We start from the raw sequence: 24,036 nt of genomic DNA on the forward strand, positions 1-24,036 counted from the left end.
CAATTTTGCTTATTCCATTATACTTAAATCTTCTGAAAGCTAGTATAAATATTTTCATCTTTCTTAATTTCATGTACAAAATGTTTAGAAATCGTGAATGTTGATGCTATGTAAAGTTTAATATTGAATTAATTTTCGAAGCAAATTGAGAACTTATCACATTATTTTAAGCAATTTTATTTTATTGTCAGTTTTTTATTCCGTAATAACATATATTCGGGAGGCTTTTTTTTTCTTTTAAAAATTAATTTCGAATCATTTATAATTTTAGTAACAATATAAATTATTTGGTGTAGGAATACTTTTATAAAAAAAAACTCCCCAATTAATTAAATTTATTTAAGCCTTTCAAATCAACTTTTCTTGAAATTTTATTTATTATTTACATTCTTTTAATGATTTAGACAACAGTAGTTGATGGGCGTAATGAGCTTATTTTATAGCTAAGCTAAGCAAATATTAACTATATAAGCTTAGTTTAGAGCATAATAATATAAGGTTAGTTTATTACGAATTCCTTTTTTGTCTTCTCCGATGAAATTCAAATGTGAAACTTTTATTTAAATCAATTTATTTTATTTCCATTCATAAAGTTTCTTTCAATCAGAATTTCTATTCGACATTTCTTTTATTTTCAAAAATAAATAAATAAAAATAAAGCATAATTTTTACGAGCGAGCTTATGGAGGAAATCTACTCATTCTTTCCTTAACTAATTGAAGTGAATGTTTTTATATTCATAAGACTTTAAAACATGTGCAAAAAAATTTCTTATTAGCCGCATTACTCCTTCCTTTTCTGTGACTTTTCTATCACATTTTTTTTCTATTTACGTGACAAACTATTACATTCCAAAAAATATTTTTACTAAAACCATCTATAACACATTCAAAATAATTTTTTTTTCGTATGCATCAAACACAATAAACAAATTCTAAAATTGGAATATATACCTTTGAAAGGCGGTGCAATTGAAATTTTTCACATCAACTAGTAAAGGTAAAAAGAATGAAAAAAAAAACATAAAATTTCTTCTACACTCCCATACACTTTAGCAATCTGTCGATCAATCTGGGAGATCCTTTAAGAAGATTTCATAATTAGACTCCTCGTTGCAACGGTAAAGACCGCTTTTCTTCGTCACTCGGAAATCCAAAGTCGCCGATTTTGACAGCACTTAGAATTGCTGTTTGGCGTGAATCTCTCTGTAGGCGCCAAGAGTGACATATCGTACCTGTGAGGACTACCTTATTGGTTTGTTTATCACCTTTAAATGTGATTTTTTTTCTATATGATGTAGATTCAAAATCATAATTTTAATGCAACATAATGTTACCCATGCAAAGTCAAATTTTTGTCTTAATTATAATGTCTTGACTAATTTAAAGATAATTATATATTTTAAACAATTTGTTTTGGGTATAAATTGATTAATTTGCAGATATATTTTTCACTTTTTTTAAAATACATTTAGATACATATGTCACTATTGTCATCATGTTTGTTTTTGAATGAATACACAAAAAGAGAATTGGACATAATAATAAAATAATTAATAAATATTCGAGTATTGTATTTTGATTACCAAATATGCGCTAAATAAACTAACAGGTTGCGGTTAAGGCTCATTAAAGGCTATGATTAAAGGTCAAACAGTTTAAGAGTTAAAATAGTTCATTTATTTCAAAAATACTTTTGAATGTTATGTTTTCTATTATGAAACTTTGACATATCATATATTTTTTAAAATATATGAAATACATTTTTGGAGCCAACGTTCTTTTTAAATATAGCATGTTCGCAGTTTGGCGATATTTCTTTTGGCGGAATCGGCTATCTAACAAGCCTAAAACCCAGCAACCTCGCTATAAAAAATTCAGAAATATGTATGGTATATTTCAATTGAGGGCACAATCTGTTCCACGAAAAAAGCTTTTTTCAACAACATAAATAAGAGAGGATGGATTTTCTGAAATGTTCTTCCCTTCGGGGTAAGGTGGGTCTACAGTTGATTGACCTGAAGACACTGGATGCATGGACAAGAATGTCTTCATTCCTTATTTATTATTATTCCTTATTTATTCCTGAATATTTACTGTTGATATCATACACATATAATATTCCTTTCAAAGACGCATCGATGCCAACTGGAGAGTCAAAATAATGATAGAGGGAGATAACATCTCTCGTGTAAGTTGATATGAAAATTGAGACGAGTCAGGTTATCCCCTTCAATTTGAGGAACTCTTTTAAATGATACTTGACGTCTGGGCTACCACCAGCGCATAAGACATGAAATCAGCTGGCAGTCAAAGATAGAGCTAAGGCCTTCAGCATTGCCAGTTGAGAATTATAGTGTAATATCAGCCGTTCTAAATGGAATCCAAGATATGTCAAAGATTTTTTTGAAAATACTTCCTCAAGAAAAGAGAAAAATTATTTTATTAAGTAAAAAGAAAAAGAAAAATTGCTTTATTAAATAAAGAGAAAAATTATTGTTTTATTAAGTACAAGCACATCTGAATTAATTGATTCTTTTATTTACTCATTGTTTTATTTTGATTATTTATCCATCACGTTCATGCCTTTAGAATTATTCTGTTTTGAAAAAAGTTTTCTGCATTCGACTGTATTGTTTTATTAAGTAAAAAGATTTTTTTTATTAAGTAAAAAGAAAAAGTGCTTTATTAAGTATACGTAAATTTGAATTGATTGATTATGTTATTTATTCATTGCCTTATTTTGATTATATCTCCATTACGTTCATGCCTTTAGAATAATTCTGTCTAGAAAAAGCAAAGCTTTCTGTGATCGACTGCCAATCTTTTTAAAACCCGTTTCGTATCTCATAAGATGTCCAATTACTAATAATGAATTATTGAAAAATGAAAACACGCACACATGACGTCCCCTTTCACCTCTCTTAGCTTTTCGCCGTTGATATTTCTATAAGTAAATAGTTAATATAATAATTTTAATAACAATTAATGCATTAATTTTTAGTAAATTTCTACAGATTTTGGCGTTTAGTTAATTCTTCTATACTGATAGCAAATATGAATTTTAACCCTTTAAAATGTGATCTTTTTCTAGCTACGATATATTACAGTTTTTTAAGGTTGTGATTGACTTAAGAGAAGGGATTCATTTAGCTTATTAGATAAATTTAATTTCATTAATTAATAATTAAGTAACAAATCAAGACAAGTCATTTTGTCTGAGATAAGGAGTTGAAATATCAAAGCATATGTCTTATTGAAAAACTTGTCAAAACTTAAGTCAATCTACATAACTTCATACAAATATTGATAAATTTGGTAAGAAGCGTACTTCCCATGGTCCTAGAAAAGGTTAATCAATTGTTGGGATACTCGTTAAATTAAATCTCCCACAGTTTCTAAACAAACCACGAAAATTTAAAGTTTTTTTTGTCTCAAAAATAAACATCAGGCACCAAAAATATATTAGTTTTTCTGTAGTAAAATGTCTTTTTTTAATGCCACTTTCAAACATGAAAGTTTATAGATGTATAGAAGTTAGATAAAATAATTTAAATTTACAAAGATCTCCGATTATGCTTCTTTAAAATGAAAAGAAAACCCAATTTAAATAATAGTTTCTCATAATTTTCCCCCAACCATTAGTCAGAATTTCTAATATTTAGAGCATACTCTCATACTAGAAGTTATTCCAAATCAAAGCTCGTCGAAACTTCTTTACTTGATTTGATTTTTTTCGATCAAGAATATCAAAGTCCTCGATTTATTTAATTCCTTTCTTTAACTGCAACTGAATGATTCCTGAATTGAATTTTACGATAAAATCTATTCTAAATCTACATTCTAAAAACACATTAATTAAATAAAGTAAGACTTTTCTTCAAAAATTTTGAGTTCAAAAGTTTCTTTAAACAATTTAATGTTAAATGAGATGTCTCAATAGACTGACGCACGATGAAAATATATAACAATTAAATAAAATGTTTCCTTACCTTCCAAAATTAACCCCATTGCGTGTCTGTAATGAGCCGCCGTGAGACTTCTGCAAGCCATCAGGGACATTTGGGAATGTAAGGACGAATCATCAGTCTCGCCACTATTTTCCAAATATACTACAAGTTCTGTGTTTGAAGGAATAGTTCTAATAGCTTCAAATATCGGCTCTCCCTTAACTAGGGATCCTAGGAGATTAACTTCATTGCTGAGTGTTGGCGAACTCTTCAGAAATCGGATCCAATTACAGTGGCGAACTCTTCGGCAATCTATTTTTTGTATTTCGTCATAGCATCCAAACCTGTGCCGTACCTAAAATTAAAGAAAATAAGGAGAGATTAAAGGATGATACATCTTTTTAAAAAAAATCGGAAAAAACTTTAAAGTTCATTTTATTTTCTTCCATTTAAAAAATAAAAAAGAATCTTTAACTATAACATCGAACAACGATGTGGATTAAACATAATGCTTTAACAATAACATCGAAGAAGGATGTGAGTTAAACATAATGCGTTAACTATAACATCGAAAAACGATGTCGATTAAACACAATGCTTTAACTATAACATCGAAGAACGATGTCGATTAAACACAGTGCTTTAACTATAACATCGAAGAACGATGTGGATTAAATGCAAAGTATCCTGATTGAATTTATTACAGTATTATAATTTTGGATGAGGTTAGCATTTGAAAACGGAGATTTTCATATTCCAGGCTAATGACCTTCAGTTTATTTTAAATGTAATATCAAAATTAATTTTCCAGTAAAAATTGATTTTTGGCAATTGTATCTACTACAGTTTGGAAAGTTAAAATATGTAGCATTTTTAATTTTGAGAATACTTTATTACGGTAACAGTCAATTTCTATCCTTTAATGGAATTCGATGTTAAAAAGAATCAACACAAGCAATAAGATATAATTGACCGATGGGATAACCAACGATTCTACTTTTAACTAGTTAAATATTTTCCCCCTTTTTTGCGATGCAACAAAAGTGTTATTTAGAGAAGAATTTCGTATTGTGAACAAAATATAATCAGATGATATGAAGGATTGACTGCATCAGCAATTCCATATCACATCAGCATTACAAAGTTTGAAGATTGGCAACAAATTTGAAGGGCATTATTCGAGAACTATTGAGGCAGGAATATATCACTATATTTTTATTTTATACCTCTAACCCGTATCACTAATGGGTCTCAGCAACATTTTGACAGGTAAAAGAACTAAAACGAATCTGTTATCACATCAAATGGTTTTAAATTAATAGAGTGAGTCATGACAAGCTTTTAATAATTTATTTTAAAATATTAAAATACTATTTTATGTTAAGATTTAAGATAATTAGAGCCTCATTACTTTACTAGTAAACACTCATACATTAAACGAGTCAGAAAACAATAGTTTTTCATAATTGAAGAAAGCAGAGCATACGTTGAGATTTAACTCGAGGAAACTTTAATAATAATAAGTAGAAATGAAAGCGGAAACAATAGAGCTGCATCCTGATTTGCTGACAACTTTTCCTCTAGATGTTTCTCGAACAAAAGTATTTTATACTGTAGGAGGTCTCAATGGAGTTCTAAAAGAAACGTTCAACAACGACCTATTCTTTTAAGTTCATAAAGTTCTAAGGGAATTCATCAAAAAGCAAAAGCAGTTTTTCTTCATTTAAAAAAAAAAAACGAAGATACTTTTCGTTTTTTGTTGACAGTGAAAAATAAATACCACATGAGGGAGAAAACTCGAGGTGGTTGGGTACATATTGTGCCATTTCCTACTACCGTTAAGGACTCACGACCTAGACAGTGGATGTTCTTTCTTCCTTGCTTAACTCTTTTCACAGCAGCTTTTTCCTTTCTTATTCGTTTTCCTTCCTTTTTTTTCTTTTCTTCTTTTCCCATCACTTAGTTTCCTCTGTTTCATTTCAGCTTTAACGTGACGCTTTTACTTAATACTGTGGTTTTGTTTCTTCGGGCATCAAGTTGGGTCAGAAAGTTTGTGGAGGCTCCTTTGTAGGAAGGGTGTATGTACGTTATCATGATGCACGAAGTGTCTGCGAACTGGAAGAAGTGAAGAAATCGGTTTTATGACAGATAAGAACGTTTAATTGTTTCAATGCTCCAGGCGGATACTTCCAAGTGATGTTCTTTTCATCCCGTGCACTTTGGCCGTTTCACGATCGCCGTCAAAACAATCGAAGTGTAATGTTTAATCTTGCGGGTAATTATGCCAGGTGTTTATAGATTCTATTGATAAGAGACTTGAATTGACGGGAAAGGGATGAGTGACGAAAGAGTTCTTATTTTAGATTTAAAGCTAACATGTTTTTCCCCCCCAAAATCGTGCACATTTTCAGCTATGATTGATGGATAATTTTTAATTGGCGATCTCTGATGAGTCATCTCAACCTTTTATCAGCGGTATTGAATTTTACAAGCGAATAGCGAAAAATCATTTTCAGCTTACCTTATAAATAAAATGAATTTAATTAAAATTATTTAGAAAAACTGGTTAAATTCCTGAAGATCTTGCGCGATATAACAGGTAAAAGAAAAAAAAATGTTGTTTTCCATAAAATGAAAGATGTTTAACAAAAAGAATTAAAGAATATAATTAGATTTAATAATAAAATGAATATATTTAGAATATATCTTAGAATGAATATATTTCTGATAATAAAATAACAGAATTATTCTCACTTTAATTGTGTGAAAGAATAGGCTTAGTTCTAATAGTAAAATAAAATCAATGATAAAAGGCATGAAACATTACAAAGTTATTTCATTGAAAATTATTACAGAGAAGTCCAACAATTGATTGAATGTTTGTTGGATCTACAAAAGCACCAAATAATTTTTTTTTAAATTTTTTAAAAGTAGTATTAATATAAATTGATAAAAAATCTATTCCTAATGCTATAATTTTAATTGCAGAATATTAATGCGTTTTTAATATGAACTGTTTCAGAAAGTATCTTGCGATGGTTCTTTTTAATCCAGTATATAACTTTTTGAATGCTAACAAAGTAATGCATGATTGATTTCTTTTACGGATAAATAATTAAAATGAATAATTAATTTCAATTATCTTATTTTTATGCAATGGAGTAGCATGGCCGATGTTGATGTTCCTGTGGCCAGTTTTGTTGGGACATAATAAAGATAAAACATTGCAGACTATTTTTTGTGTATTTTTAATCTCAAGGAAAGGGAAAAATAATTAACTTAAGGCGCCACTTATCATCTTATACCACTGGAATACCACCATTTAGGAATAAAAAATAATAAACATTGTATTATTTTGTTTCAATAATGACAAGACAAACTTAGATAGGCATATAATCTAAACGGATTTTCACGCTAAACACAAATTTATTTATAGATAATTTTAATCCCCCGACATATTTATTAACCAAATACACCACGGACTTCTTAATAAAGCAAAAAGTTTCCTGCCCAAAACTTATCTTTGTACTGAAAAAAAAAATCTCTTCGTTACATTCGCTTCAGATCTTCATCTATAACCTATCCGACATAGCTCCGAATCTGTCAACCGAATAAGAAACATTTTCTCTACGGGAAAGGAGAATCCGGGGAAAAAACAAAAGATGATGATCATGGAGGAAGAAAATGATAAAAAAAGGAAGGCAAAGAAGGTGGAAAGGCCAGTTTAATGGTAGTCATTAGGGACGAGAATCCCTTTTGTTCGATAGCAGGTACAGTAAAGAGCGATCACTATCTTCTTGGAGTTAAGGTGGTAAAGATAAAGTGCGCAGATTGCCTCTCCCGGGTCTATTGCATCACCTGAACCGGAAAAACGGTTCCACGCTACTGACCGTCGCGTGTTTGATGAAGGGGCGACAGGGACCGTCTATTTAATGACAAGAGAATCCTTATTTAAGGGAATAGTTGTTTACCGGACAGATTCCTTAAATGAAGTTGGAATCGTGGAATCTTTGTCGCTTCATGGCTTCGAATTAATACGTATCTGTAATTATGGAGGGATATATAATGGAGGGATATACATGGGTGAATATACATATAATCAATAGTTCTAAGGGGTTTTTTTATAAAATTTTGGCGGGAATTTTATCTTTTATATTAAAGAAATTTTGTAAGTGAATCTCAATCCAAAATTCCAAATTTTGTCAATTAAATATATTTAGATTGAAAATTTGAAAAAGTGTCTATTGTTATTCATAATATTTATAGTCTTCACTTTTATAATATCAATTTTTAAACAGTTAGCTTGATTGTTTGACATTTCATTATAAAGACTCAAGTCTATAAGTGCAGATTATATAACGTTTCGTTTTCAGCATCCAGATAATCAGCGCAAATTTGTAAGAGTATTAACTGTCCATCGGGGAGGAGAAGCCCCAGCGTGAAGTAGGCTACTAGAGATATAGAAATGGCGTGTGGGGATGCACAACTAAATATTATCATAACTTTTATGATCTTCAATCAACATTAATTTAATTTCCAAAAAAATTAACATAAGATATAAAGAATAAAAGAAATTAGAATAATTTTATATCATTAATGAATTAAAAAGAATTTTTATTATATGACAATTGAGTATAATTATCATTTATAAACAGACTTTAAAAATGCCCCAAAGAATTATGTGGAACAGGAAGAGTGGCAAATAAAAAAACGCAACTATCAAATAAAATATAAAAAAGTAATCTAGATAAAGGAGTTTGATATCATTTTGAGATTTTTTTTTGTGTCTTTCATGAGTGTTAAGAAATACAGATATATTTTGGGTGCTTACCAGACAATGTAATTACTTTAAATGCATATATACTTTCAATTTAAATTTACTCGATTGACAATAATAATTTTTTAATAGAAACATAATTGTAGTGCTTAGTAGCACATATATGAATAATGCAATCGACTTTTACGAATAAAAAAAATCGAAGAAAATAAATCTGAAACTGAGACATTAGTAAAATATATCTGGTTTAATCGAAGCAATTTCCCCTCTTGGTTACGTAGATCTGCCAATAGATTAAATCAACTTTTTTACTTTTGCATTTAGGCAACAGCTTAAAAAATGAAAAGAAAGGCGTGGATAAGATTATATTATGTTAATGAACCAAGTCACAAGCTTAGAAATCATCGGAAATAATTATGGAACAGGAAATGGGTGAGCTACCTTTTCAGAAATTCAGCCGAACGTTGCGATACTCTTCTACTCGACCCCTCAGAACGAAAGGGAAAAAGGATGGAGGAAGAAAAAAAAGCCAATAAAACAAAAGAAATTAAGAGGAAGATGTCCCAAAAATCAGATAAGTCATCTATTTCACCCATAATAGATCCACTCCCTTTCGTATATATTATCTGTAATCGCCACGAGGCATTTGCTGTATGAACGGAACAAAAAAATGTCAAGATTAAAAAACCATCACATTGTGAATCCCAATCACAGCTCAGACGCTCGACACGCACACGACATTACTGTCCACTATCCCCCATTTCCTTTGCGCTAATACTCATCTTCCCCCCTCCTTTTTAACCGCATCAATGGCTAGGAATTAAAATAATGGGACGTTCCTTTTCCGTAAGAGTTGAGTTGCAAGAGGCTTGCCACACTATTATCCCATTAGACATTTGTATCTTTGTATCGTCGGCAAGACATCGTGCTCGTCTTTCCGTGACGTAAATTATGAGATGAGTTGAGATGTGTTATTTTTTTGTCTTCCGTGCTCTTAGGGGTAGTTATATCCAAAGGTGGGTTTAATTAGGTGGGTTCCGCCTTGGTGGCAAGGTATGTCGTTTTTGACAACTGTAAAGTATTCGTATCCGTTGTAGTCGAGGTCAACTTTGTTGAAACTTAAAAAGGGGGCTAGATGAGTTTTAATAGCGTGATAAAGATTGGCACTTACACGTACCCTCGAGTGTATTATTGTTTCGTTTTCACGGAAAGGGTACAAAGGGGAATTCTTTTTTTACTTGTTAGTGACCTTTAAATGTACACGGATGAGTAGCACTAATGATAGGTCAGATTTTTTGTTCATTCTGAGGTAAGAAAAAAGATAATATCCATTTGCTGATGGTCAAAACATACCCAGTGTGATTTTTCATTTTCAGAATTAAACGCGATTAATTTATTTTAAACAAAAATTAAAATTTTTAAATATTTTGAACTCAGATGAAAAAAAAAGTATTAACCTAATTTGGAATAAGTAATTTAAAGCGAAAAAGAATTCATTTCATCACTGATGGAATAAGTTTATTTAAAGCTGTGCTAAACTGCATATAAAAAAATGTATTTGTCAAATCAAAGTGCAATGTAAAACCTGATTACCATCCTTTGCCATCATTTTATGAATTGAAGAGATGTAATTAAAATAATACCAATAAACTAATTACAAACTCATAAAAACTCTTATAAAACTTGTTTATAAAATTTCTGCATGTAAAGGGTGTACCAAAATTAACGCAAGATGCAGTAAAGAGTTGAAAAAAAACATTTGACAATTAGTAGTTTAGAGTTAGTAAAAGCAGAGCGTTTCACGATAGAGCAAAGTTTTTAATTCTTGAACAATATTTCAAAAAGAATGAAAGTCTGGCGGCCACAGTTCGGAACTTGGAGAATTGGGCACCTAGATAGTGTAATTTAACACCATTGTATTGCTTTTTATGGAGGCATTTGAAGCCAAAGGTCAATGCCAACAAGCCCAACAAGCACACATGCATTGAAGAAGAAATTCAACTCTGCATCAACGAAATTCAGCTGCATTTATGCATAATGATCATGGAAAATTTCAACAGAAGAGCGCGCATGTGCCAGCAAAACCGTGGAGGCCATTTGCCTTATGTGTTATTCTATATATAACCCTATCCTGTGTGCTTCACAATTCAACAAAAATATAACAATTTAAAGGAAAAGAGAACTATCTTTTTTATTGATCAATTCAAGTCGTATGTGAATATGCTGTTCTATCGTGTAAAACTCTATTTTCACTAACTCCAAACTAGCAGCTGTCAAATAGTTTTTTGTTGTTGTTGTTTATAATGGCACTTGCCATAGACAAGCTCGCTGACGAAGTCAGTAATTTTAAGCCAAGGGAGCGTCTCTTGTTTTAGTAGCGCCAACTAGGGCCAAGAGTACATCTTAGCTACTCACGCATCACATTCGCTTGCACAACCCTTTTGGAGCTACTAAAAACAACAGGGGGGCACATTCACACCTCTAACCGATAGAACAGGAAGAATAACCATGCCCGAACCGGGACTCGAACCCAGGACACGGGGAAGACGCGCTACCCCTATGCCAGGACGCCGGTAATAGTTTTTTTAATAGGGTTACCAGCACTTTATTGCACGAATGGTGGGAAATTCAAATCTTGCGTTAATTTTGGGACACTCTTTAGCACATTATAAAGGTTAGAAAATTGATATATATCAAATTAATAGATATACATTTATTTTTCATCATAATTAATATCAAATATTCATAGCGTTGTATTAAAAAAAATAGATTTCTATCCATCTGTCTGTGGTGGTTAAGAATATGATGATTAAAGAAGCTGTGAACAATATTTAGTTGAACGTTAGTCTTCAAACAGCAATTTTTAAACTAGCAACATCAAAAGAAAGTTGAAAAGATATGACAAACAATGTAAAATATGATATTGATTGATTTAAGATTAAATTTTAAAATCATTCGCATACTTGTATTAAAGCAACAAACGAGTTTTAACACATTCTTAATATTACTTGGGATATATTAAACAGAAAAGTTACAATACGTTATTAGGCATATTAAATTTGTCTAAAAGATTAAATTTGCTAAAGTACATGGTTAATAATACGATTAATTAATATCTTTCATGAATTATATGTATATGCATATTATGTATGAAAGTTTTGAATGACGATATTATTATATATGAAATATATGAAAATTATTATATATGAAAATATATCCGTATATTATATGTATGCTTAAGTTTTGAATAATATATTTCGTTTGACTCAAGATTTACTCTGTTGAAACATGAAAAGAAAACGTTGAAGATACAATAGTGCATCCATTTGTGAAGAACAAATGGTATAAATTCATTAAATTAAAGAATGGTTTTTGAATATACGAATACAGACTGTATAAAGGGAGGATCTGTTTATTAAATTAAAGAATGGTTTTTGGATAGACGAATGCAAACTGTAGAAAGGGAGGATCTGTTAATACTAGAAAAATTAAATATATATGTATATAAATAGTTAAATAATTTTGAGAATAAATCTCATAACCAGATTTTTTTAATTGGATTTCAAAAGAGACATAAATTTTGAAGTAAAAGAAGTGGACATGGACATTTTTAATTCGTTTATACTTACGTTACCAGACAACGATAAAGCTAGTGAAGACAATTTTAACGGCTTTTCAAAACAAACAAACAAACTCTTATTTATAATTCATTATTAATGTTCCCATTTATGTGCCAATTTTCTATAGATGGATAAGGCAAACAGCTCTATTTTGTACATTCCCAATGAAACCTTCAATCAGATTGCCCATAAATGAAAACACATGCAAGATTCATGAATAGATTCATACACAATTTTTTTTTCAGTAAGATGAAAATTTAAGTTCGCTAGAATTTTTTCCACAACGCAAATTAATTGTTCCTCTTAGCCTATGGCTTTCCAATGACTTTTGGTCAAAGACTAGGCAATTTACATAGCATGGGTAATTTCTAGATGTCCCTCTAATCATCAAACATAACTGATTTCAATTCTTATGTTTAATCAGTGAATAAAACAAAGCATTCCATGAGCGGCAAATTTTGGTTTCCCACGTTTAGATGGCGTTAAGTTATGCGAAGGTTAAACACGAATCAACACGTTCCGAATCATCTTTTTCCATGGTTGGCTGGTCGGAATTACATACTTCTAATAACGTTGTAACATTCCTTATATAACGGTTCATTAGAATACATTAGTTCTAACGGGCTTCATTGGCATTGTTGGAGATTAATCTAAATGATTTGAGCGTCACTTTCCTGGCATGGGAAAATATTTTCGCGAAAACCGTTAAAGTAGTCGTTGCCAGCTTGATTGTTGTCTGGTGACGGAAGTATAAACATACGTCATTGATATTTTGCAACGTTTATTTAAAGAAAAACTTGGGAAAAATGTGTAACTGCTATTAAACATTAAGTGTTAACGGTTTTGATATTATTAACGACTTTTAAAATTTCCATTGCATCAACTAAACTGCTTTTAACGACTACCTGAATTCATTATCAGTACTTTTATTTATATATTATTTACACAGAATAGTTGTCCGGTGAATGACAATAAGAAATTTGAGTAATTATTATTATGTTTTTAAGTTTGGCAATATTAAATCTTTAACACTTATATTTTTACAAAATGAAAAAACAGTATCATATTACAGATATTAAGAGACTTAGAGAATTAATTGAAAAAACGTGGTTCAGGTCTTAAGATGCTCTGTAGCGTTTACATGAGTTATATATAATTATCGGAATGTCATTACACTCTCTATACATATATTAGTATCTAGTAATAGAATTCTCACTTAAATACTGAAAACACTAAAGTATTGTTGTTGTTGATCTTGTCTGTGATGATCATAGGATCACTGCTTTTTTTAATTTGTTTTTGAAAAATATTTTTCTTACTGAGAAAAAGGAATTGTGTAGTAGTTGATTTTATTATGACCGAAAATAAATTCTTGATAAAATTTATAATTTAAAAAAGAAAATGGAAATTTATTTTATCAAATAATTATTTGAAAAATAAAGAAGCTCGAAAAACAAATGAGATTGCTTTCATTTATTATCTTTAAAATTTTACTTCACTACTTTTGCGGTAAGACTGATTTCAATTCTTTGGAAATTGATATTGTTTTTGTAATACGCTGCTAATTAGCCATCCATTACTGCTATTCAAAGATAATCGATATTTTTAATGGATGTTGAAGAAAGAATGCGAAAGCCACAAAATTTATTTTAATAATAACATAATTTGAACCTTTTTGCATTCAAAATACGAAGGAATTAAAATATTCTTTTAATTTTACATTTTTAATCTTTGTAAGATATTGAGCCTTATCGTGCGAATGAACCAACTGAAAGTAAATAAGCAAGAACATGTCTTTGGAGCAATGAAGCAAATATGCATTTATTGCGAGAAAAAAAAAACCCCAATTAAGTTGATTACTAGAAATTTTTTTCAATGAACAAAACGTTTGCTGAATGTTAGAATTCTTAACTAATCTAGAAATGGATTCATTGATCTCTTGAAAAATCACAGCTTCCAGTTTTTGCCCGTGGCAACAAAGTAACAAAGATCCGTTCATTAACAAAGACTTTCTGCATCAATGAAATTTCGAGTTCAAGAGTAGATAAGCCAAGCTTGATCAATCTTGAGATCAACACCGGAAACCATCTGGTCACTTATCTACAATTTAACCTCTGAAAAACGTTTCAACCTGACTTGAGGACAAAAATGTCGAGTTACAAATAGCTCTTAATGACATGATTTATTATTCCTTTTCGAACCAATAATCTTCTTTCTCTCAAGTGATAGCATCTCACGTTGCACCAAACAGCATTTTCAAGATCATTGCCGACCGTCACGGATACTTGGCTTTTCAACTGTTGGTGGTGGCCGGTCAATTGGGATATTGCTGGTCGCGTGTCTGACATGGTGTTGGCCCTTGAACTATTGTCACGGACATGCTTGGACGGCGGACAAAAAGGCCCCATTTCATAGTTGGTAGAGCGTGCGTTTTCCATTGTGGCGAATCCTTTGTGATCTGTAAATGGTTTTCGTACATTGCAGATTACATTTCGATGAAGGGAGAGAGTAATTGTGTTTCGTTTTGGCGATTGCGCACGTCGCCAAATTGATAAAGGGAGCGTAAATGAAAGGAGTCGTTCAATACATAATTAAGTAATGATGTACAGACTTGCTATTCAGAAACAAGGGGCAGTTTATGCCAGTGAAGGAATCCAAGCGAGTCGAAATAGAAAGAGAATCTATTCAGTCAGGTGTTATTTAAATTGTTCTTTTTGTATGGCTGATTTTTTTTGACTGATAGGGTAATTGAAAGAGAATGTTTTTAATAATGGTAATTTAATGGACAAAAATGGAGCTTTGTGAACTCGAAGAATAGAATCATTGAACATATTCTGTATTGGCTTTTGAACTCGAAGCAATTCAGAATCGTATCAAAAAAAGTATTCAATGATTGGCAAATTTGAAGTATTTTTTATACATTGAATTCTAATCAGCTTATTCAAGTTTTGGTATGTAATTCAAATTTTAATATTAAAAAAATATAGTTGGCTAACATACGATATTTTAACCAAAAAAAAAAAATACAATGCTCTGCTTAGATTTAATTGTTCATTTAAATTCGAATTTTACTGTTGCGTTGTCGTGACGCATGTCACTTTACAAGCCCACTGACAGTTATCTGTCAGCGATATAAGCCGAATGTGTGCCTCTTGTTTCTTCAGCATCGCAAACTAGGACCAAGAGCATGACTTAGTTACTTCACGTTTCACATTCGCTTGCACAGCCCCTTTTTACATGAGGGGGGATGCACATTCACATACCTCAACAACAACATGAGAAACAACCATGCCCGAACCACGACTCGAACCCGAAACGTCCAGATCACAAAAAAAGACGCGCTTCCCTTATGCCAGGACGCAGGCAGGAATCTCGTAATTCATTCAAAAGGTATGACACAAAAGTTACAGATAGATATGTATTCCGCTTATAAAATGCTAATGTACTTTTATCGTTATTTATTTATAAATGCTAATGTATCGTTTTTCGGGGAAAAATGTTCATTATTAATTTACTTTCGATACTTCTTTTTATGAATTCCTCTAAAGTCTATAAGAAAAAGATTAAAAAAAATTAATGACATGAAACTGCCTCAATTATCTTCATATTCGATGAAGTATAAAATCTCAAATATATCTCCCCGAAATATATTTTAATCAATGAATAATATCATAATTAATTGAAAATAAATGAAATGTAAAATTTTATGGAAGCAATACCGCATGCTAATGCTAACCGCATTCAACATCTCAAAAATAATGTTCATTATTATAATTCATGATTCAAAATGATAGAAACGTTCAGGTTATGAATATCTCATAGTTGCTTCTAAAAAAAGAATTGTGTTTCAATTTTCAAAAACAATTTCCCTTCTATTATGAATCATTAATTTCCTAAAACTTCATCATTTCACTACTGGTTATATTAATCCATAAATATATAGTTTTTTTTAAAGTTTAATTAAGGTTTCTCGTACGTTCTATACAGCATAATTTATCAGCTGGATATTTAGGATGGAACATTGCATCTATTTATTCCGAAACAGGGCTTGGCGTATGGGCAATTCACACCTGCTGGAAAAACATGGTTATGGAATAAGTATTAATGACCGATTTCCCGCTGCGATTGTATGATATTCTGTCATTACATATTTTCTCCATGGCAGATGCAAGATTTTTCCTTTGTTCCCTCCTACCAGTCCTTCATAATACAAGATATGGAAGACACCGATTCGTTCAGGGTTTCCGCAGTTGTCGGTTACCGGTGGTTACGAAGAAGAATCAGTATGCTTCAGGGACAGATGGTGATTCTAATTCCATCTACATAATAATAAATTTATCTTTATGAAGTTCCGGTAGGAATATGAAAGACTTTTTTGACGATTTTGACAGGGCTATCTATGATCAATTACGTAAAAGGTAAAGCAGAGGTTGATTAATAGTTTTAACGAATTTTGGTTATTTTAGTAACAGCGTTTAAAGAGATATGTGATCACTCTAAATATGCCCTTAATGTAGTGATTTCTTTATGCCCAATAAGACTGTGGAAAAATATATTGGTTATTGTAATCAATAATGAAAAAGATAAAACAGAGATGTAGAAAATAGTATTTTAATATATTTTGATTCATTGATTACAATATTAGTGTATATTAAGGAAAACTTCATTTTCTTCAAGGTAGTTTTGTTAATAATACTAATTCAGAATCTTATATCTCGTTATCAAAATGTTACTTCTTAAACTGATTAAGTAGCTATTTTTAACGATTATTTAGAAAAAGTTTAAATAACTAATTCAAATTAAAGGAGATGAGATTGCATATTATTTTCCAAGATATACAATCTCGGAACTGCGTAATTATAAGAGGTTATATGTTTACTTAGTTTCTTAATAGGACACAATCTTTTAATCCATTACAAATCATAAATATATACTGAAGTAGATAACTTGGTTGCAATGGGAATAATTTATTACTAAATTAGATAAATGAGTATAAAAATGAAAAAAAAAATTAAATTTTGGAAATACTTGAATTTTTAATATTTTAAATGCACAAAATGAATTCTGACAAAATTGCATTTGGTCATGCCAGTGATTTTTTTTTCTCATTGACCTCAACAAAGAAAAATAAAAGCTTTGCAATTTCTAATTTGTATAAATAAATAAAAATTTCTTACAAAAATAATTTAAGCCATCTTAAAGAAGAAATCAAAGATTGTTCCAGTTTCTTTGAAACGATTTAATTTATACATTTTTTAAATAAGAATAATTTTGCATAATTTTAACATTTATAAATCTTTTAGTTCCCCGATTTATTTAATTAATTTATTTAATTTAAAAGATTAGTAATTAAAATATACAATAATGTCACAATTTTTAAAAATCAACTCTTCAATAAATCATACTTAGAAAAAAAAATGTAAACATAAACAATCATTTTTTTTGCACACTTCATAATAGGTGTAGTTACGGATAGCAGTTTAATCAACTTCTGCATATATTAGTCAACAACAAAGTGTCATTAACAAGTAATCATGTCAATAAACTGAACTGAGTAAACCGTCAACAAAATTACTCAAAACAAATGTCTATTTCATCGGCTCTTTTCTCAAATTGATTTTAGCCAAATTACTTATCAACAGTACATTACTTTTTGTGTGGGAAGTAATATTGCCAACAAAATATCATCAAAAAATACTCGAGCAATATGTGAAACGAATAACAAGCAAAAAAATTCTTTACTAATAAATAACAATTATGATGGGTGTAACGCCACGTCTCAACACAACCATCAAAGTCAATAAAGAGTATATCTTTCTTAAAAACTTGTTAAATATTGCTATGACCTAGCCTAGCATAAGATATCGATTTGTTGTTGAGCTATTGTTATTCGAGCCGTGCAATTTATCATGTCAGCGGTATGAAGGTTATTAATTAATAGGAAAACGACACCTGGTATTTTAATCGCCTGTATGCTATTATCTAGTTGATCGTGCTCTTTATTGTTTACATATAAGTGATTTTCTGGCGGTATCTGAAATTTGATCAATTTGGCGATTACTGATGTAGGAAGGAAATATTAACATTTTTAAAAAAGAATTTCTGGAAATTCTCGGATACTCTAAACAAACTTAGCTCTATATTTATTATTATTATTTATTTATTTTTATTTGTATTGAATTAAACTGAATTCATTTGGCAAGCAATTATACATGCTTCAACGGTTATAAACAGTCTTTTCATACCTATTCCAGCAAAATTCTGCTTAGTTTCTCGTTTCTCTGGCTTTTAAAGGAATTTTGAAAATGATACACATCAAACTCGTTATATATATATATTGCATCCAATCAGCATATCAAAATGTCCATCCACTCACGTGGGATTGAAGTTTGGAGCTCATTGACGTTGTTCTTCAGGTTATTTGATCGCGGTTAAAAATCGAGAGATTCATTCCAAAGTATCCCAAGAGTTGCTCCAAAGCATACCTTTAATATAACTAGCTGAACTAAAGTAAATTATTACAATGCCTTCCATCCCTAATATCTTCTTTTGAATACTCAATTCTTCCCTGAATCGGCTACGTCAGGTACTTTGCATTTCATCTATTTTGTAAAGTATATGGATTCAAAGACATTTAATATGCCAGCCCAAATACTGAATTTAGTCCAACCAACACCATCATTTAATATTTAAATGAAATAAATGCGTCCTCTTTTAAGTAGTTGACTTTATTTATAATTTTTATAAGAGTTTTGTCTTTTTCTTATGAATCTGATGTAACTTTTATTTAACTCGTACATAGTATAGGAGGGCGCAACCAAAGCATAAGATCACTGATTAAATATATGCAACTATGAACACAACAAAATACTTTTAAAAAAGAATTAATTGCTATGTTATTTATGATACAAAAAGTAAAATAACATTTACATGAAGTTTATTTTAATGCATTTTTCTTTTATAGTAAAAGCTAAAAGAGCTATTTTGCTTTCTCACAGAAATGTGAGAATCAAATTGAAGTTATATTATATTTTCGAAAATATTTGATGCAATTTGAATTTCAAAGGCACAAGAAATTGAAACCCAGTAAACATGTACTGTTCGTTAAGAAAGCAAGACCCAGACTCTATCCAAAATTATAAATTACATAATTCTGCACCGAGTCAAAATAGCAATGATGAAAAATATAAACTTTATTTTAAAATTGCATTTAATAAAAATATTTCCTATAACTAAAATTCCTGATCATATATTTCATAATGTTTAAATTCATGATTCAGAATGATTACACGTTTTTGTTAAAGAGCAAATAATTTTCAAAAAATACTGAAATTCATGTTTGAATTTAAAGAAATTTGAAAAATTATGCCGATATTAAACATCATTATAGGAGCTTTAGAAACAAGGAGCTTATGAAAAATGTTATTAATCAGTTACGACTAAATAAATTGCTCTTAAAAAATAAACCATAACCGTGTTGTAGGTTCTGAGAATACCATTTTAGTTTAATGCATGCTTTTTGCAATCATCTATACCAGGAAAAGCTCTATTATGTTACACAGAAGATCTAGTAGTTTTAAAAACACCATTAAATATTTCACAACTGGAGTTAGCAATAAATAAATAGAAGGTTAAATATAAAAATAAACACTAAAGACTTCCGAACAACATTGATCAAAACTCGTTTTTGATTGTCAAAATAACAAGTTTACTTTTTACATTTAAGCAATAATTCAATCATTTGTCACAGAGAAACGCGAACAGTAATCACTTAAAAGCTTTTCTTTCGACAATATACATCACTTTAAAAAAAATTCATTCAGAATCGTAATGGGGCTAACGCCAGTTGGAATGCTCTATGATTTCCAATCACGTCAGTCTCAGCCACCCTGTTGTAGTCCGTCTTAAAACCGGGCTTTTTAAGGTGGAGTGGAATTCGTAAGAAAATAAGGTTACAGTGAAATATGAATCTGTTATGTTTATTAATTGTAAATCTTGTTTCCTAGTGTATAATAAGCATGTTTATCCATTCTCATTAGGTTTTAATTGCTAGTTCTCCATCGTCATTGTGTCAAACAAGCAGAACAGTTTTAGACACAAAATGATGACAGAATATTTTAGCAAAGGAGTTTGCCAAGGGGTAATATCCAGCCTGACTTTATTACAAATGATCCTTGGAAATGTACTTTAGGTTAAAAGTCCTATAGAGCATCTGTGGAGATTTATTACCTCCAAGCGCGTAATGAAAATTAATAGATATAATTTTTGACATTGCGAATTTCTGTATCTTTAGGGTTGTTTCAATTATCTGTTAATCGGTGCGCAATCATTAAATTTGATTTATATGTAATTTATAATTTTTTATTTGCTTTTAAAAGGAAAAATTGGAACAAGCCAATCTTTTGAAAATTATTTTTTATTTCGCCGTTGTTAAATTTCATCGAACTTTGAAATGATTAATTTCTTTTGAAAATATCATAAAAAAATCCCTTTTTTCTTACAGTACATCCCTGATAATGTGCCATTTTTCTTAATATAATAAATAAAAAAAATAGCAGAAGAGTTTATTTCTTTATTTTATTTCCATTTTATTTTACATCTTATGATTAATTTCGTTGATTAGTAACGAAAAATAAGTATTCATTTTGGTTTTCTTTCTTTTGAATGTGAAATTTCATATAAATCTAAAATTTTAATATCAAGATGGCATATCAAATTTTATTGATCTGGATTACATTTTTTAATTATTGTTTTCAATCAAGCACGAATATGCATATCAACAGACACTCAACCAATAAACGAATTTAGTGTGAAAGTTAAAAGAATATTTATGAATTTATTAATAAAAAAATTTCGATTTCAATAATTTACCTAGTTACTTTTTGTACTTGAATTTTTCACTCCACGGACACATGGACGAAATTCCCTTAAATGAATTCTTCCAGAATTAATAAAAATAACTTCAATTTTCGTGTGAAGACACGAAACCCTATTTCATTAGTCAGCCTGATTTTATTTTTAATATCATTTCTTTAATTTGACTTGTTTCATGTTGTGAATTGAACTATTGCAATTACTCACTTTCTATCACATTGATATGTCGTATTAATCTATCTTTCTATCAGATTGAAGTTTTGTAAACTTCTACTTATTCAAAGGCAAAACGTTATTTTATAATTTTCAGAGCAATTATCCGTTGATCAATAAAGAAATTAAATTTCTTTTCCGTACCAGTGGCGCCACCTCTGTCGAATTTGGAAAAAAAGCCCTTACATCTTATACTAAAAGTAGAAAATAATTAAAATAAAAATGTCTGATATTTAGAAATTAATTAATTTACTTTAAATTTTTTTATTAATTAAATTTATGAAATAAATTTTGCGTTTTTCTCAACTTGTATAACACAATTTTTTACGAAATCATAGACATTTAAAACCCCAATATCATCAAAATTTCGAAACAGAATTATTTGACATTGATTTGTATTCTAGAAAAAGTAAAAGTAAAACAAAATATTAAGAATATATCAAAAGTTTTCAGAAAGAAATATTGATATATATTTTCATTTGCTACCATATGAAGCATTTTCACTTATGTGTTGGTAGTTAATTCAAATCTATATGATAATATTGTACATAGCTGTGATTGTAATATATTATATGTTAATTATGTTGGCGACAAACAAATGATAAAAAATTAATGCATCAAAAACCTTTCCGTATATGGCTACCAACAGAGTATATTATATGTTAGTTATATTGACGATAAAAAATAATTATATCTAAAACTTTCCATACATGATTTTCCATCAATGCAAATTAATAATTGTTTGTTAAAAATTATATTCACTTTAAAAATCAAAGAAAAACGTTACAGATTTTTGCCTTCTAAATCACTCACTGCACTTTTTAAAAGAAATCTTTTCAAATCATATGCTTTATATAGTATATTCACATTTAACTCTTGTTCCACGAAACGTAGCAAAACCAACCAGCCATAAAAGAATGCTTGCCTTAAACTTAAGACATCAACTTCAACTAATGAGAAACTGAATGTGGAAAAGTGAATAAAACTTTTATGTTACAATAACAACCACAAACTTTCTGAATGAAACGGCAGAAGTATTAATGCTACCGTATTCAAAAGGCCCTAGACAAAATAATTAACATAAACCTTGACAATAAAAGACTAAACACATCCTTATGCAAATGAACAAATAATATTTCCTTCCCCTTTTAAAAAGAAGGCAATTACTTCACCAGTCAAGAGCGCTACTGGATTCTGCGAATGGTTCTTTTGTGCGACCACGATTCTTTTTGCTCAAAATCACGACTCCGCTAACACTTTTAATGATGAAAAATCATCCTTCACGGCTACTGTCTTTAACTTTGCCCCAGGCTCTTTTAACAAGAAATCTTTTCATTATCTCCCCTTTAGTTTTGCGCACAAATATGAAACTAAAAACTCCGTGTCCGGGTTATAAATTTATGAAGAAGGCATTATAAAATAAGCTTGGGGCAGGTGGTCTATGCGGTAGTGGCGCATTAGCATACAAATAATTGGAAAGCATGCAACTGGTTTTAGTATGTCTGCCTAAATGCCTGTTTTATTGCCATCTGCAAATCTTACTTAGGGATCGCCCTCTTCACCTTAACTTCGTTAAACTGAGAGAAATGCGAAGGTTTTCAACGTTGGTTGGGTGCTTTGATGAAATAAGGAAAAAGAATCAAAAGTTAAGATTTTCTAGTGCTGTTATGAGATAATAGAGCAAAAAGCAATGAAAAGAATTCAGTTGAACCATATACTTTGGAACTTATGAAGCTAGAGCAGCATCAGCCAAAACGTTTTGACTTTGTTCTTTCTAGAACATCTTGGTAATGCGTTACAAAAACTGTAGAACTTACTAAATCTTCCAGTTATCAAAGCGGTCCAAAAACAGAAAGTCTCCGAAATTTTCTACCATATTCTCTCATAAATATCTTATCTCAATTTGTTCGCAGAAAATTGTGGACCTTAGTGAAGTCGCAACTACATAACATGGCATTGGTAAATGATAATTACGAAATATAGATCTTTAGCGTTTATCTAGCATTAAACCAATCGCTAGAATTGTATATTTGATGCCATTTTGAAGACCAATTGATACCAAAATCTGAGACAAAGCTACACACATAGTTACAAGATAACATACCGATAATTTCATTGTTTCAAGTGCTAGCGTTTACATGCATGCGAAAGTAAAGACAGATAGACATTCAACCCTTTGATTAATGTGGTTCAAAAATTAGGAAAGTATCTATATTTTAGACACTAAACTTGTGTACAAAATTTTAGCTAGTTCTTTTCATCTTGTTGTTACTGAAATGCCTTGTACTCAAACAGTCAGAATGACTGACTTCCCATGAATATATTTCGTTCAAAATTTGGCAGAAATCTACAAATTTCGACCTAATTCCTTATACAAAATATTTGATATCTATAATAAAGCGTTTTTGAGTTATCGTTTCACAGGCAGACAATACTAAAATGTGCTTTTCGGACTCAGAAAGATCTGAAATGTAAAGACTCTTCAAAGTCTCGAGTTCAAATTTTTGACGATTACAATAATTTCTCTGTACATTTATATACGAAAAAGTAAAGAAATAAAACATGCAATATCAACAATTTTTTAATCAAAAATAACTTTAAGT

General features: G+C 30.1%; 1 protein-coding gene across 1 annotated transcript in view; it reads right to left on the reverse strand.

Annotated features, from left to right (window-relative positions):
* The window catches only part of LOC129969520 (zinc finger protein 70-like), a 104,107-nt gene that overhangs the window by 69,566 nt on the left and 10,505 nt on the right, over positions 1–24,036 (reverse strand). The window contains exon 2 of the mRNA XM_056084127.1: positions 3,992–4,304. Coding sequence (XP_055940102.1) covers positions 3,992–4,304 — 313 coding nt within the window. The remainder of the gene's footprint in view (positions 1–3,991; positions 4,305–24,036) is intronic.

The sequence above is a fragment of the Argiope bruennichi genome, chromosome 5 (genome assembly GCF_947563725.1).
Source record: "Argiope bruennichi chromosome 5, qqArgBrue1.1, whole genome shotgun sequence".
In the NCBI taxonomy this organism is placed as follows: Eukaryota; Metazoa; Arthropoda; class Arachnida; order Araneae; family Araneidae; genus Argiope; species Argiope bruennichi.